This window comes from Pseudozyma flocculosa (genome assembly GCF_000417875.1).
Source record: "Pseudozyma flocculosa PF-1 unplaced genomic scaffold scaffold00020, whole genome shotgun sequence".
Taxonomy (NCBI): domain Eukaryota; kingdom Fungi; phylum Basidiomycota; class Ustilaginomycetes; order Ustilaginales; family Ustilaginaceae; genus Pseudozyma; species Pseudozyma flocculosa.
The window spans coordinates 594,524-609,609 of NW_006920888.1; the positions used below are offsets into that span (position 1 = coordinate 594,524).

At 67.2% G+C, this 15,086-nt stretch overlaps 6 protein-coding genes across 6 annotated transcripts in view; all 6 read right to left on the reverse strand.

The window, feature by feature from the left end:
* The window catches only part of PFL1_06902 (uncharacterized protein), a gene marked incomplete at both ends in the record, with an annotated part of 6,764 nt that extends 4,520 nt beyond the window's left edge, over positions 1 to 2,244 (reverse strand). Inside the window, 4 exons of the mRNA XM_007883167.1 lie at positions 46 to 1,117; positions 1,203 to 1,455; positions 1,594 to 1,715; positions 1,893 to 2,244. Of these exons, the coding sequence (XP_007881358.1) occupies positions 46 to 1,117; positions 1,203 to 1,455; positions 1,594 to 1,715; positions 1,893 to 2,244 (1,799 nt within the window). The remainder of the gene's footprint in view (positions 1 to 45; positions 1,118 to 1,202; positions 1,456 to 1,593; positions 1,716 to 1,892) is intronic.
* A 788-nt stretch (positions 2,245 to 3,032) lies between these two features.
* Positions 3,033 to 4,909, reverse strand: PFL1_05626 (uncharacterized protein; the record flags this gene model as incomplete). The annotated part of the gene is made up of 4 exons (XM_007883159.1): positions 3,033 to 3,257; positions 3,365 to 3,894; positions 4,023 to 4,467; positions 4,577 to 4,909. The coding sequence occupies 4 exons, from the start codon at positions 4,907 to 4,909 to the stop codon at positions 3,033 to 3,035; spliced, it is 1,533 nt and encodes a 510-aa protein (XP_007881350.1).
* A 659-nt stretch (positions 4,910 to 5,568) lies between these two features.
* PFL1_05627 (uncharacterized protein) lies at positions 5,569 to 7,907 on the reverse strand (the record flags this gene model as incomplete). Its single annotated transcript, XM_007883160.1, has 2 exons — positions 5,569 to 7,507; positions 7,663 to 7,907. The coding sequence occupies 2 exons, from the start codon at positions 7,905 to 7,907 to the stop codon at positions 5,569 to 5,571; spliced, it is 2,184 nt and encodes a 727-aa protein (XP_007881351.1).
* Positions 7,908 to 9,443: 1,536 nt separating this feature from the next.
* On the reverse strand, positions 9,444 to 9,986 carry PFL1_05628 (uncharacterized protein; the record flags this gene model as incomplete). Its single annotated transcript, XM_007883161.1, has 1 exon — positions 9,444 to 9,986. The coding sequence occupies one exon, from the start codon at positions 9,984 to 9,986 to the stop codon at positions 9,444 to 9,446; it is 543 nt and encodes a 180-aa protein (XP_007881352.1).
* Positions 9,987 to 10,631: 645 nt separating this feature from the next.
* On the reverse strand, positions 10,632 to 13,505 carry PFL1_05629 (uncharacterized protein; the record flags this gene model as incomplete). The annotated part of the gene is made up of 1 exon (XM_007883162.1): positions 10,632 to 13,505. One exon carries the CDS (start codon positions 13,503 to 13,505, stop codon positions 10,632 to 10,634), a length of 2,874 nt encoding a protein of 957 aa, XP_007881353.1.
* Positions 13,506 to 14,479: 974 nt separating this feature from the next.
* Positions 14,480 to 15,086, reverse strand: part of PFL1_05630 (uncharacterized protein) — a gene marked incomplete at both ends in the record, with an annotated part of 2,123 nt that continues 1,516 nt past the window's right edge. The window contains 2 exons of the mRNA XM_007883163.1: positions 14,480 to 14,620; positions 14,727 to 14,945. Coding sequence (XP_007881354.1) covers positions 14,480 to 14,620; positions 14,727 to 14,945 — 360 coding nt within the window. The remainder of the gene's footprint in view (positions 14,621 to 14,726; positions 14,946 to 15,086) is intronic.

Sequence of the window (15,086 nt, forward strand, 5' to 3'; positions counted from 1 at the left end):
AAGAGGCCGTCGAGCCGATCGCGGGTGGCTTCGGCGTCGAGGAACTCGGAGCCCGGCTTGAGCATCGTCGTCTGGCAGCCGGCGGGCACCGTGTTGCGCAGCACGCGCGCCGTCGCCGGGCTGAGGCCGCCCTTTTCGTGCAGGACCTCCTTGAGGCGGAGCGAGCGCAGCAGCGTCTCGAGGCGGGTGCGCGACGCGTCGTCGTCAAACTCGGACAGGTTAAACTCGGCCGTCGAGGCGTCGAGCGTGCAGACGCCGAAGCGCGGGCCGCCGTCGGCGCCGGCCGAGGCCGCCCGCTCGACCTCCTTGATCGAGACGCAGTAGCTGTTGAGGTCGTCGGGCAGCGCCGAGGCGTCGACAATGGTGCCGCTGGTGAGGACGTGGCGCAGCTCGCGGTTGACAATCTCTCCGCCGCCGCCGCGCGACTTTTCGCCGACGCGCATGCCCTTGGCCACGGCCGTCTCGGTCTGGTCGACGCGGCCCACCTTGTAGCCGAGCGCCAGGAACTTGGCCGCAAACATGTCGAACGACGACTCGGGCACGCCGACCATCTTCATTTTGACTCGGTCCGTCAGCTTGAGGTCAAACTCGCGGTGGCCGATGAGCGCGTCGTCCTCGTAGAGCTCGTAGAACTTGCCCTTTTGGAAGAAGAGGACCGTGTCAAAGTGGTTCTGCTTGATCTTCCAGAACTGCACCTCGAACGGCGTGAAGTCCTTCCAGGCCGAGGCGGGGATGTGGACGGTGCGCGGGTCGTAGTCGGGCTCGCCGGGCCGCTTGCCGTCCTTGTCGCGCAGGTCGACGAGGAAGCTGTAGGCCTGCTCGTTTTCGGCCCGCTTGCGCTTCTCCTCGATGACGCGGCGCTCGGCCTTGGTGAGGTGCGACAGCGACGACCCGCCCGGCGGCGTCGGCCGGCTGCCAAGGGCCGGTCGCCCTGGCTGATCGAGGCGGCCCGACGACGACGACGGCGACGGCCTCGACGACGGGCCGCTGCCCATGCGGAAGCCTCCGAGGCTCGAGGGCCGCGGCGACGTGTCGGCGTGGGCCGCCTTCGCCTTGGCGCGCGAGGGCGCCTTTTTCGAGAGCGGCGCCTCGTCCTCGCTGTCGTCGTCGGTGGCGGCTGCGGGGCGTTTAGAAGGCAGGTAAGGAGGCGAAAGGGTCAGGGGCCGATCCCATCGCGAAGCGCCACTGCGGGTCGCACTCACCGAGAGCGCGCTCGTCGTCGTCGTCCTCCTCCTCCTCCTCCTCGACGTCGTTGTCGCTGACGATAAAGTTGTCGTCGTCGCGAGCGGTGCGCGAACGCTTGAGGGTCCGACCGCCGCTGGAGCGCCGCTTCTTGCTGGCCGACGGCGAAAAGGAGCCGCCGTCCTCGTCGGCCTCGCTGTCAGTCTCGCCGCCGCCGCCACCGGCCTCGTCGTCAGACTCGGCGTACGAGATGGTGCGCTTCGCCGCGCTTCTCTGCAAGGCGGCCGGGTGGCAGGAGCGGGAGAGGGCAGGGGGAGGGGGAAAGGGGCGGGATGTCGTCAGTCGATGCCGCGGCACAGGCAGTCGGTCGGTCAGGCAGGCAAGTGGGCCAGGCGTTGCCACACGACTCACCCTGCGGACGGGCATGAGGTCCTCGTCGTCCTCGTCGATGTCCATGCCGTCGGGATCGCTGCTGGCCGGTGGCGTGAGGCGGGAGGAAAGTGGCTTGGTTGCGGCGACTGCGGCGGTCCGTGCTGCTGTGGGGGACGACGGCGGGTCAGAGGAGCGTTGATCGATCGTCGAGCGAGTGGGACCGGGGCCAGAATGGTGGTGGTGATGGTGGTGGTGGTGTTCGTGGTCAGACGCGGTGCGCTTGGCCTTTCGGTGCTCGGTGGGCGGGGGCGTGTCCAGGAGCGAGGGTTTGGGCTCACTTGAACTGGCGGGCCCGCCCGCTGCAGCGCGCTTCTTCGAGGCGGAAGGCGTCGTGGCGGCAGCAGCAGCGGTGGCAGCGCGCTGGTCGACGCTGCCCAGGCTGCTGAGGGTGCTGGTGCTGGTGCTGCTGCTCGAGGAGACGCTGCTGCTGGAGCCGTTGGGCGTCGGGCGAGCCGACGCGGGACGGGCCGGCGTGCGGCTTGGCGTCGCGGCCGATCCGGAGGCGGTGCTCTTGGGGCTCGGCTTGGCCGGCGTGGTTGCAGCGGCCTTGCCGAAGAAGCCCAGCAGCGTCGACTGCTTGCCGCCGCCGCCGCTGGCTCGGGCAGGCGACTTGGACGTCGAGGGGGCCATTTCAACGTCGCAGAGAGGGGAAGGGCAGCGAGCGGCCTCTGAAGGATGTGAAAGTGGAAGCTCGAGGTAGGATCGCGTCCCAAGGTCGTCTGTAGGTCGAGGCGGTCGGGCTGGCCAGTCAAGATAGAGAGAGGGAGAGAAACGTGGGCCCTGGTTCACCGGTAAGGCGCGGCGATCGATGCTGTCAAGTTGTCGGACGGGGGCTAAGCTGAAGGGCGGGGTATGAAGGATGCTAGGTGGTGGTGATGCAAGGCTGGCGTGCGCGAATGGGGCGGAACGATGAAACGGGAATGGGACCAGGACGGAGAGGTTGGTGGAAGGGAGCAGAGGAGGGAGCGGCCTGGGCTCAGACGATGCGATTGCAGGCGAGGGCCGTGCTGCGGGGCAGACGGAGAAGGAAACGCGAGCCGCGCCCTACCTCTCTGGTCCGCGTCGACGCGTCGGCGCCACGAGGTCCCTGGCGTAAATGCCGCGGAAACGGTTTTCGCGAGGAGGTGCAGGTTCTCGAGGGAGTCGGGCGCCATCGGGCGCGGCTTCCGATCGAGGCCAGCAGCACCACCCGCTGCTGCCACGATGGCCTGCTGTATGCCCTCAGCCAGGAGGAGCGCCTGCGACTTCAATCGTCAAAGAGGACTGGAACTCTCGCCGCCTCCTACACAGAACACAAGCGTAGCAGGCGGAGGTCATCATCAGCCGAACGGCGCCGCTTCGGGCCCGAGTCCAGCAGGTATGCGATTGCCTTCTCTGCGGGCTGCTGGCGGGCGTCGATGGCGCGCGCCACGGCGCCTCTATCTGGGGTTAGGGACGTCGTCGGCGCGTATCGACGTGGACGAGAGGGACTGCGTGAGTGAGGGTATGCTGGGCCGCCTCGACGACCCGTCGGGCGTCGTGGCCGCCGACGGGCTGCTGATCGACTTGCGGGCCGGTGTGGGTGGGCCGCTCCCTGTCCCTCCGGTGCCGCCGCCGGCCTCGGCTTCCGAAAGCAGGAACTCGACAAAGAGGTTGGAGAATGACTGCGAGATGAGATGGTGCAACCAAGGGTGGGGAAGGGGGCCTCGTTAGCGACCGTCTCCCTGCAAAGGGGCGGGTGGAGCTGAGGCACGGCGGCACCACCACTCACCTCGTCGCCCGCCACTGCGCTCCTCGCGTGGCCTTTGCCCTTGCCGTCGGCCTTGCTCGGGCTCTGCACGCCGATCCCCCATCCGCCGCCCCTGGAGGACCCGCCGCCGCCGATCTTCTGCAGCCCGGCCGTCTCCCGCTCCGTGTCGCTCCAGCCGAGCACCGAGGCGATGAGGTTGAGCATCTCGAAGCGCTTGCCGTCGGTCCTGGGCGTGGTGAGGAACTGGAGCAGGAGGTTGGTGACCAGCTTGCGGTCGACGTTGGTCTCGGCGCCGTCGTTGCGCAGCCGCCGCAGCGCCTCGGTGAGGTGCTCGTTGAGGATGACGGCCTCGTGGCGCAGCTTGCCAATCAGCAGGTTCTTTTCCCGCACCTCGGCGCTCAGCGACTGCGACTGCTTGGCCGCCGCCTCGTACTGGGCCAGCTGCGACTCGGCCTGGTCGGCCCTCGCCTTGTGCTGGCTGAGCGAGAGCGTGAGCGTCTCGTACGCCTCCTGCTGGTCGCCGAGCGCCCTCCGCAGCTCGCTCTCCTGAGCTGTCGGAGGGTCAAGAGGAGAAGGTGAAAGAGCGGTGTGATCGGATGTCAGCGCAGTCCGAGGGCCAGGGCCAGGGCCATGACGGGGCGGGCGGCGCATGGTGGACAGGTGAGGAAGCGCAACTCACCGCTCTGGAACTCCTCGAGCACCGCCTGAAGCTCCCTGGCGCTCTGCTCCTCTCTCTCGGCCTTTTGCCTCATCGCCTCGGCCCTCTGTTCCGCCCTTTCCTTGTCGCTCTGCGCTTCCCTTGCCGTCGCCTCGAGCTCCTCTCTCCTGGCCCTCTCCTCGAGGCAGGCCGTCTCCCACCCTTCGCAGTCCATCTTGAGCCTCTCGAGCATCTCCTGCAGCTCCCGCTCCCGCTCCAGCCGGCTGGTGACGTCCTGCGAGGTCGAGGCCGAGGTGGCGCTCGAGGCGGCGATGGTGGCGCGCAGCGAATCCGACTCGGCCGTGATCCGCTCAGTCTCGGCGTGCGACGAAACGAGCTCCTCCTTGAGCGTCGACACGGTGGCTTCGAGCTCCGCGGTGCGCGAGGTCAGCTCGTCGATCTGGTGCTCTCGGCGGTCCAGCTCTTCCTGCGTGGTCCGGACGGATCGAAAGGCGGTGGGCGATGCAAGGTCAGAGATGAGTGGGCGCCCTGCAAGGCCAAGAGTCTTCCGTGCTGCCCGGCGGCCCCTCACTCACCGCATCCTGGCGTAACCTGTCGCCGAGCGTGCTCCTCATCTGGGTCAGCTTGGCCAGCAGGCCGCGGTACTGGCTCTCGAAGCCGTCTCTCTCCTCGCGGACTCGCTCGAGCTCCGCGCGGACATCGGCGTCGCTCATGGCCGAGATGGGCGTCCGTTCCGCTGCTACCGCCTCGTCGGGAGGCTGCGAAGATGCCTGCGAGGGCGGCGGAAGGGAGGATGAGGACGAGATCGAGATGCGGCCATTCTCGCCGCTGGTTGCCGTTCCGTTGACGTGCAGCTCGGTCGAGGCCCGCGGCGAAGAGGGGCCGTTCTCCGACGCGGCTGTTGACATGGTCGCACCGGTGCGCAGAGGAGCTGCTCCGAGCAGTCTACGTCTGCGGCACTGAGCGGGCTCGACCGTTGTGGGCTGGCGAGGTTCTCGCCGCCGCAAGGGCGGTTAGGTGACGTTCTCGAAGCAGAAAAGGCGAGGCGAGGCGGAGCGAGAAGTTGCCTCGTCAGCTCCTTTGTTCCAATAGCAGCGAGGATGCGAGCGGCGCTGACGGTCGTCGTGGCGAATGGGGTATGAAGAGACGAAGATGGGAGAGAAGCGTTGGATGGTGGGGGGGAAGGCTGCTCGAGGATCCGACCCGACCTTGGTTAGGGTCCGGGTCGATGGAAGTCCGTGCAGCGGTGCAGCCTGGCCAGGCAGCCCGGACCGCCAGCCTGCCTGCCGCGCGCGGAGCCAGATCAGGCCTCGCTCGGCCCATCGCTCAGCCGCGCGACAACGGCGCATCCTCGCTCCAACGTCGTTCGCAACCAGACAGTCGGCCAGGCGGATGGCAGAGGCCACAACAGGCAGGTCCAACACAGCACGGCATGGCACAGCACAGCACGGCACGGCACAGTCGGCGACGTCAAGGAAAGAGAAGCGGCGCCCTGGAATGGAGATGACGAGCGAGGAGAAAAAGACAGGTGGCAACAGGTCTAGACTGACAGTGAGAACGGCGGGGCCTACTTCTTGGGGACGGGCTTGAGGCTGGGGTGGACAATGAGCTCGTGCAGGCCGGCGCTGGCGGGGCAGAAGGGGTAGACGTGCTCGTTCTTGGTGACGCGCGCCTCGAAGAGGACGGGCTTGTTGTTGTCGTACTCGATAAACTCCTTCATCTTGGCCGGCAGGTCGGCGGCGTTGTCGCAGCGGATCGCCTTGACGCCCATGGCCTCGGCCAGCTTGACAAAGTCCGGGTTGTGCATCTCGGTGTGCGAGTAGCGCTTGTCGTAGAAGAGGTCCTGCCACTGGACGACCATGCCCTGGTACTCGTTGTTCATCAGCAGCACCTTGACGCCGATGCTGTACTGGGCCGCCGTCGCGAGCTCCATGGCCGTCATCGAGAACGAGGCGTCGCCATCGATGTCGACGACGATCTTCTCGGGCGCGGCCACCTTGGCCCCGACGGCCGAGGGGAGGCCGAAGCCCATGGTGCCGAGGCCGCCCGACGACACCCAGGTGCGCGGGTGGGTCCAGCGGTAGTGCTGGGCGGCCCACATCTGGTGCTGGCCGACGCCCGTCGAGATAATGACGTTCTCCTTCTGGCCGGCGACGGCGGCGTCGAGGGCCTCGACGACCTCCTGCGGCTTCATCAGCTCGCCCGGCTTGGACGGGTCGTAGGTGAAAGGGTAGGCCTTCTTCCACTCGGCGATGGTCTGGTGCCACTCGCTGCGGTCGGGCTGCTCGCTGCCGAGGTGCGACAGCAGCTTGCCCAGGTTGGCCACCACGTCGCCCTCGATGGCGCACGTCGCCTGGACCACCTTGTTGATGTTCTTGGGCATCACCTCAAAGTGGATGATGCCGCCGCGGCCCTCGAGGGCGGCGGCGCGCGCGTGGGGCGCAAACTTGTCAACGCGGCCCGTGACGCGGTCGTCGAAGCGCGCGCCGAGCGCAATGATCAGGTCGGCGTCCTGGATGGCGAGGTTGGCGTAGGCGCTGCCGTGCATGCCGAGCATGTGGACCGAGAGCGGGTCGAGCTCGTCGAACGCGCCGAGGCCCTGGAGCGTCGTGGTGACGGGGATGTTGTGCTCCTTGGCCAGCTTCCGCAGCAGCTTGGGGCCCTCGGGCGACGACAGGATGCCCTGGCCGGCGTAGATGATGGGCCGCTTGGCGATGCCAATCAGGCGGGCCGCCTCCTGCATCTCGGCGCTGAGGCCGGCGGCGGCGGCGCTGCTGGCGGCGTCGGCGCGCAGGTTGGCGCTGTTGGCGTACGCCGCGTGCCGGCGCGTCCGCGCCGTCTGCCGGCTGGGGATGCTGTTGAGCATGTTGGGCTGCGTGTAGCTGTAGGGGATGGCCTGGCGGAGGATGCCGGCGGTGACGTCCTTGGGCAGGTCGACGAGGACGGGGCCCGGACGGCCGCTGGTGGCGATCTTGAACGCCTCGTTGATGCGCTTGGGCAGCTCGGCAATGTCCTTGACCATGACGTTCCACTTTGTGCAGCTGCGGCTGATGCCGACGACGTCGGCCTCCTGGAAGGCGTCGGAGCCGATGGCCGAGGTGGCGACCTGGCCGCAGAAGACGACGAGCGGCGTGCCGTCGCTCATGGCGTCCTGCAGCGGGGTGATGACGTTGGTGGCGCCGGGCCCGCTGGTGACGAGGATGACGCCCGGCTTGCCGCTGACGCGCGCGTAGCCCTCGGCCATGTGGCCGGCGCCGTCCTCGCGCCGCGGCAGCACAAAGTCAAAGTGCTTGGAGTTGTAGATGGCGTCAAAGACGGGCAGGATGGCGCCTCCCGGGTAGCCAAAGATGTGCTTGACGCCGTGCCGCAGCATCATCTCGTGGAAGATTTCGCCGCCCGACATGCCGACAAACGACTCGTCGAGGGCGTTGTGGTCGTACTCGCTCTGGATGCGCGCGAGCTTCTGCGGTGGCGACTGCTGGAACGCCGGCGACGGTTCCGGGCGGCTGTCGGGCGTGGTCAGGCGCAGGAAGCGGGGAGGGGGGGGGGGGGGGGGGGGGGTCGCGATAGATGGGACGGGCATTCATGTCAGTCAGAAGGAATGCGACAGGGAAGCGTGGGCGCGCGACGGCGCCGAGGGCTGCTCGCGGTTGACACTCACGCGCTGGTGGCGGCCTGGGCTGCGGCAGCCTGCTCCCTCGGCTGGTTGGTCGAGATATTTCTTGTGAGGGCGAGGTGCTGCTGCTGGCTCCGGGTCATGGCGTGAGAGGGTCTGGGTAGGTTGTTCCTGGCCGTCGAGAACGCTCTTGACGACGACGACGAGGATGCCGATGCCGAGGCAATGTTGGAGGCGGCCTGGAAGGCCTGCCTCTGCTGGCGCGCGAACTGCACGGCAAACGAGGACATGGTTGGAGCCTGGTTCGGAGCGGTGCTCTGGTTCGAAGCCCTCCTTCTTTCTCGAGGGGGTTTGGCTGGGTGGCGACGGCGGTGGCGGCGGGCCTTTTGGGACGTGGAGAGTGTGGCGACTCGAGGTCTTTTTGCGGCGGCGAAAGTGCGCTGTTTGGTCCGATGGAGCTGGGTGCGGTGAAAGAAAGCAAGGGCAGCGCGGTGGCGAGGTGGACGGGAAGGAGGATGGCGGTGGCGAGAAGGATGGCGGTCGAGTGGGTTGCGAGTGCGGGGTCAAGAGGGAAGGAAGAGGCAGGGGCCTTTGTCAAATACAGCCAAGGCAGGCCAACCACACGAAGCAAGCGGCCAGGGCGGGCGGGCGTGGGTCGACTCCGCGTCCTCGAGTCACCGACAGCAGAGGTATGTAGGCTCGGGGCCCACTGCCATCCTGCCTGCCTTCCTGCCTGCCTTCCCGCCTGCCTTGCTGCCTGCTGCTGCCGCTTCTGGCCTGCTGGCTGGGTTTTCATGCAGGTGCGCTGCCCCGCCCACCGGCTCTCGTGCCGGCGAGTCACGGGCAGGCCAGGCGGGCCAGGCCAGGCGAGGCGGGGCCGTTTTCGAGTCCCCGCTCGCAAGCGCGTGCTTGCTGAAGCTTTCAACTTTGTCCGAGATCCTTTCAGCACTTCACGATGCCAAAATCAGTATCCTGGTAGATATTTGCAGAGGGAAAAAAGTCGAATCTCGGGCATTTCCTGAGTGCCTTCAACACTTTGCATCCAATTGGCAGGGGCAAAACGTCGAATTTGGAGATTATGCCAGCGATTCCCCGCACCTCTGGCCACAGATCTCCAATCACTTCCACACAGGAGCGCTGCAACCCATCACACCTGCTAGCCCTGGTGCTCAGGCATACAGCAATATGCTTGGAGCAGCCACGAGACCGCCCTGTAGCAGCCGAAGCAGGTCGACTGGAAGCAAGCGGCATCTCGGACGAGGCCGAGAGCGGCGGTAGCAGGGCGTCCTTGTCAAAGGCCCGTATACCATGCTGATAACACCATCGTAGAATCTCAGGCTGGCGCGATGTGCGTCGGCAGGCAAGGTGTCGGATGAGGCACCGGAGGCAGCGGCAGCAGCCAGCACTGCGAATCTTGATGGGCGGCCATGATGCGAGCCTCTCCCTGGACGCGACGGTTGAGCGGCCAAATCGTCGAGCGGCGGCTCTGATTCCTGAAAGCAAACGGATAGACTTGAGGATAGATAGAGCGATGATTGGCGGCTGGTAGCAGATGGTCGAGCCCGGCGAGGGAGAATGTGGGCAGAGACGAAGACTGGACGTTCTTAACTAGGCAGACGAAACATGAGGGACGAGGCGGTCAGCTACGTTGTCTCGATCATGTCGAGCGCACTTTGCACAGCAAGCGCAGCACTCACCAAAGCAGGATGTCAGACCCCCCCTGTCGGACCCCCTACGTCCATTGATGGCGAAGGCGACGATGCCTGGTGGGTCCAATCCATGCCGCCTCTTGGCCAACCCTGTAACGACCCGCGATGGGCTCTCTCTCACCCCAGACCCGCAGTCCTGGAGGCATCCTCGGCCCTCCTCCTCTTCCTGACACTGATGACCCTGCGCTTCTCGCCCTCCTTGCCCTGCATCTTCATGCACCTCTGCACGAGCCTGACCGCCTCGTCGCCCTGCCCACCGTCCTGGAGGGCGTGCTGCATGCGTTCGAGGGTGGTGAGCGACGCCTCGACGACGTCGCGGTACCGCTTGACGTTTTCCATCTGCGCCGCCTGCGAGAGCGGCGGCAGGCCCATCTGCAGCGCCAGCGCGTCCGGCAGCGTCGTCGCCGCCGTGTTGCGCGAGGGCACCAGCGGCGAGAGGAGAGAGGGGACCACGTGGGACAGCGACGGGATCGCGTCGCCGTTGAGCGTGCTCGGTGGTTGGCTGAGCAGGTCCAGCAGGGTCGTGATCGACGAGAGCGCGGTTTGGAGTTCGGCCGAAGACGGAGGCGGTGACGATGACGACGACGACGGCGCCGAAGAGCCCGGTATCGTCGTGGTGGGTGGTGCCGTGCCACTGCCGCTGCCGGTCGAGGAGGACATCGCGGAGACCGCGATGAAAGGTTCCGAGGGTCCCTGACAGTCGAGGTCGTTCAGGAGCACTGCGCAGAGGCGGTTGATGAGGCAGGCAGGCGGGTCGAGCAGCTACCGAGGCAGCGACAAGCCTGGCAAGGAAGATGGAGATGGTGTGGTGGCACAGAGGAAAGGGTGCAAAGCAGCCAGCCCTGCTCAGCCAACCAGCCAACCAGCCTCCACCTTGGCCACTCAAGACTGCCGCCGCTGCCGTCGTGCTCCGTGCGCACGCCTCTTCGCAAACCCCAACGCTACCGCCGGTTCCCCTTCTCCCCATGGCAGCCATCCATCCATCCAGGCAGACGAATCACGCAGCCGTCATGCCACAAAGGCGGAGCGGCGGGGCGGGGGCACGTCTACTGGTACAGTTGATGTATTCTCTTCTTTCTTGGGATAGCGAGCACGAGCGCGGGGGGATATGGAAATCTACGAGGCGACCAAAGGGGGAGACGGGGCTAGAGGGTGTGGTACGATGCGGGCGCAAAGGTAACAAGGGAGGCGGGCGAGGGGGTTGAGCCACAAGCACGCCTCCCTTGCCGTCACTTGTGGCGAACAAACGAGCAGGCGAAACAGCCAACAAACGCGCCGACGAGCGCCGACGAGCGACGGTGGGACCTACGACAGGCCGACGACCTCCTCGTTGTTGTCAAAGTCGATGTCCATGTTGTAGAAGCCGGGGCGCGTGTTGAGGCCGGGCATCTTGGTCATGGAGCCAATCAGCGGCACCACAAAGCCCGCGCCCTGCGACAGGCTCACCTCGCGGATGGGCAGCGTGAAGCCCGTCGGCGCGCCCTTGAGCGCCGGGTCGTGCGACAGCGACAGGTGCGTCTTGGCCATGCAGATCGGCAGGTCGTTGAAGCCCTGGTCGGTGTACGTCTGGATCTGGCGCCGCGCCATCTCCGACAGCTCGATGCCGTCGGCGCCGTACATCTCGCGCGCGATGATCTCAATCTTGTCGGCGATCGGCTTGCCGACGTCGTAGAGGAACTTGAAGTCCGACGCCTTGCCCTCGAGCTGCTCGATGACGGCCTTGGCCAGGTCGACGGCGCCCGCACCGCCCAGCGCCCAGTGGTTGGCGGGCACGGCGGCGTCGGCTCCCGCCTCGAGCGCCTTCTTGGCCACCAGCTCCAGCTCGGCCTGGGTGTCGGTCGAAAACTGGTTGACGGCGACAATGACCTTGAGCCCAAACTTCTTGGCGTTGGAGATGTGCTTTTCGAGGTTGACGCACCCCTTTTCCAGGATCTCGAGGTTCTCCTCGAGGTACACCTCGCTCAGCGGCTTGCCCGGCGTCACCTCGGGCCCGCCGCCGTGCGTCTTGAGCGCGCGCACCGTGGCCACAATGACGACGGCGTCGGGCACCAGCCCGCTCTCGCGGCACTTGATGTTGCAGAACTTCTCCATGCCAATGTCGGCGCCGAAGCCGGCCTCGGTGATGACGTAGCCCGTCCGCGATACGGGCTCGCCCTCCTCGGTCCCCGCCAGCTTGAGCGCGACGGCGTCGGCGAGGATCGACGAGTTGCCGTGGGCGATGTTGGCAAACGGCCCGGCGTGGACAAACACGGGCGTGCCCTCCATAGTCTGCATCAGGTTGGGCTTGATGGCGTCCTTCATGAGGATGGCCAGCGCGCCGCCGACGCCGAGGTCGTCGGCCGTCACGGGCTCGCCGCGCCGGCTGGTGCCGACGACCATGCGGCCGAGGCGCTCGCGCATGTCGCGCAGGTCGCGGCTCAGCGCCAGCACCGCCATGCACTCGGACGCGACGGCGATGTCGAAGCCCGTCTTGCGCTCGATGCCCTTCTCGGTGGGCGCCTGGCCCACGGTGATGGAGCGCAGGTAGCGGTCGTTGGTGTCGGTCACGCGGCGCCAGGTGATGGTCTCGGGGTCGATGTCGAGGCGCGCGAAGCGGCTCTTTTCTTCGTCGGTCAGGTCGTCCGGGTTGGTCTTGTCGATGCCGAGCTTCTTGAGGCGGCGGAACATGATGGGCGCAAACGTGCGGACGCCCTTCTGCTTGGGGCAGAGGCGGTCAAACAGCGGGCCGTCCTTCTGGGTGGCCTCGTGGAAGAGGCGCGTGTCGAGCGCGGCCGCCAGCAGGTTGTTGGCCGCCTGGACGGCGTGGTTGTCGCCGGTCAGGTGCAGGTTGAACTCCTCCATGGGGATCACCTGCGAGTAGCCGCCTCCGGCCGCGCCTCCCTTGATGCCAAACGTGGGGCCCTGCGAGGGCTGGCGGACGCAGGCAAAGGCGGCCTTGCCGAGGTGGGCGCCCAGCGCCTGCGCCAGGCCGATGGTGGTGGTCGACTTGCCCTCGCCCAGCGGCGTCGGCGTGATGCCGGCGACGACAATGTACTTGCCGTTGGCGCGGTGGGCGAGGCGCTTGAGGACGCTGAGGTGGACCTTGGCCTTGACGTCGCCGTAGGGCTCCAGCTCGCTGGCCAGCAGGCCGATCTCGCGGGCGATCTGGGTGATGGGCTTGGGCTTCTGCGAGCGGGCCACCTCGATGTCGCTCGGCACCTTGGCCAGCGGCTGGATCGGGTTGGCCGTCGTGACGCCGCGGCCGATGCCGAGCGCGCGGCCCGTGGCGAGGCTGCGCTCGGCGCCCCGCAGCACGTTTTCCATGAGCATGGCCACCGTCATGGGCCCGACTCCGCCGGGCACGGGCGTGATGGCGGCGGCGACCTTGGAGGCGCCCTCAAAGTCGACGTCGCCGACCATGCGGAAGCCCGACTTCTTGGAGGCGTCCTCGACAAAGTTGGTGCCGACGTCGATGACGACGGCGCCCTCCTTGAGCCACTCGCCCTTGACAAACTGGGCCTTGCCCATGGCGGCGACGACAATGTCGGCGGTGGCGAGGTGGGCCTGGAGGTCGCGGGTGCGGCTGTGGACCTGGGTGACGGTGCAGTCGCGGCTGCGGAGGAGGCTGGTGACCGGGTTGCCGACGATGTCGCTGCGGCCGATGACGACGGCGGTGAGGCCGGCCATGGAGGTGATGCCGGCCGTCTCGAGGAGCTTGATGACGCCGGCGGGGGTGCAGGGGTAGAAGATGGGGTTGCACGCCTTGGACGAGAGGTGGCCGATGTTGAGGGCGTGGAAGCCGTCGACGTCCTTTTCCGGGCTGACGGCCTCGGTGACCCTGCGCTCGGCGTCGGAGCTGATGTGGTCACCGAGGGGCAGCTGGACGAGGATGCCGTCGACGCTGATGTCCTCGTTGAGCTCGCGGACGCGGCGGATGATTTCCTGCTCGCTGGCGCCCTCGTCGAGCTGGACGTGGGTGTATCGCATGCCGCACTCTTCGGCGGCGAGCTTCTTCATGCGGATGTAGGTCGAGGATGCGCTCATGGAGCCGACCTGGATGATGCAGAGGTGGGGCTGGAAGGCGTCGTACTGCTGCTTGAGCTCGGCGACGCGCTTTGCGACGTCGGCGCGGACCTGCTTGGCGAGGGCGGTGCCGTCGATGAGCTTGGCGCCGCCGGGCGTGGTTCCGAGCGCGGCCATGGTGTCGTTGGTGATGGTGCGGCGGAGGCTGGAGGGGAGCGGGACAAGGGGCCGAAGGAGCGAGCGGGTCGAGATCCTGGGGCGGCGGAAGCTGCTGGACGAGGACGAGGACGAGGACGCGGACGAGGACGAGGACGAGGGATGGACCAGCGAGGGGCCTCTGGGAACAGTCACGAGGGAGCGACGGAGGGGAGGCGACGAGGGCGAGGGGAGGGTGGCTGTGCCAATGCGAGTGGATCGACAGAGAGGGGAGACGATTGCAGGTGGTCTACGAGCGAGCATGCCCAAGCGCGTTGATATCGTTGCTGGGTCCTCTCGGGAGGGGTCGACGATGGACCGCGAGTGCGAGGAGCGCAGAGCAGGGGTGGAGAGGAGGGTCGGGGGTGGTGGTGGTGGTGGTGGTGGTGAAGATGTCGATGGTAGGAATGGACGCGGGGACAGGAGCGGAGCGAAGGGCAGGGGGGCCGGGAGCGAAGAGCGAAGAGCGAAGAGCGAAGGATGGACGGGGCAGCACAGGCGACGTCGGCGAAAGCAGGCCAGGCCAGAAGGAAAGCGGGCGACCACAGGCAAGCAGGCAGGCAGGCAGGCACGCAGTCGACGGCGACAGCGGCGAGAAGGTTGGCCTGGGCGGGGCGGGGCTAAAGTCAGGCCAAAGCAGATCGACCCAGGCGGGGCACGTCACGCCGGCAGTTGGTCAGCGCGGGGGCGCGGGGCGGGGCGGGGCGAGAGACAAGCAAGCCGCCGCTGGCCTGTGGACCGCAACCCAGCCTCTGCGAAGAAAATGACTCGCCCGCCAGCAAACGCTCGAGCCAGCCAGCAGCGTAGCCAGCCAGCCGTCGAGGTCTCAGGCCCGGCCCCGGCTCGACGACGGCCAATTTCCATTCGCCAGGATAACCAACGCCTCGGTCGATGCCACCGCGCCCTTCGTCATCTCGTGCGACGGCGACGGCGACGGCGACGGCAACAGACACGCGCTACAGGCTCTGGATTTCTGCGCAGATGGCCTTGATGCGCTCCTCTGAGCCGACCGACGACGACCCGGCCCACTTGCGCATCAGGTTCTTGGCCGACTGCAGCGCACCCACGGGCAGCGACCCGCTCGACGTCGAGTAGAGCTGGCGACAGGGGCGAGGACGGCGTTGAGGTCCAGGTTCACGCACGCGCCGTGTGGTCAGCTACGCTCCATGCGCTCGGCTTGCAACTCGACTGCCTGCCACTCACCAGGTTGCCCAGCGCCACCAGGGCGCGGTAGACGACCTCGCTCTCTCCGGCCTCGTGCTGCAGCACCTCGTTGATCATCTCGACCGTCAGCGCCGCGGCGGGCGACCGCGACGTCGAGCCCACCATCTGCGCCGTCGCGTTGTACACGACGCTGGCGTACGCCACGCGCCCGTTCTTGTTGAGCCGCGCAAAGTGCGTGTCCTTGAGCGAGCCCAGGATCTGCGGCCATCGACGAGCAGCGCCGTCAGCGGCAGCAGCGGAGGGGGGGGGGGGGGGGGGGGAGTAGGGCAGGATGAGACGTCAGGATCGATCGAGTAGGCAACGCCGCGCCGTCGGCCACGCCAACGCGCGAGACTCACG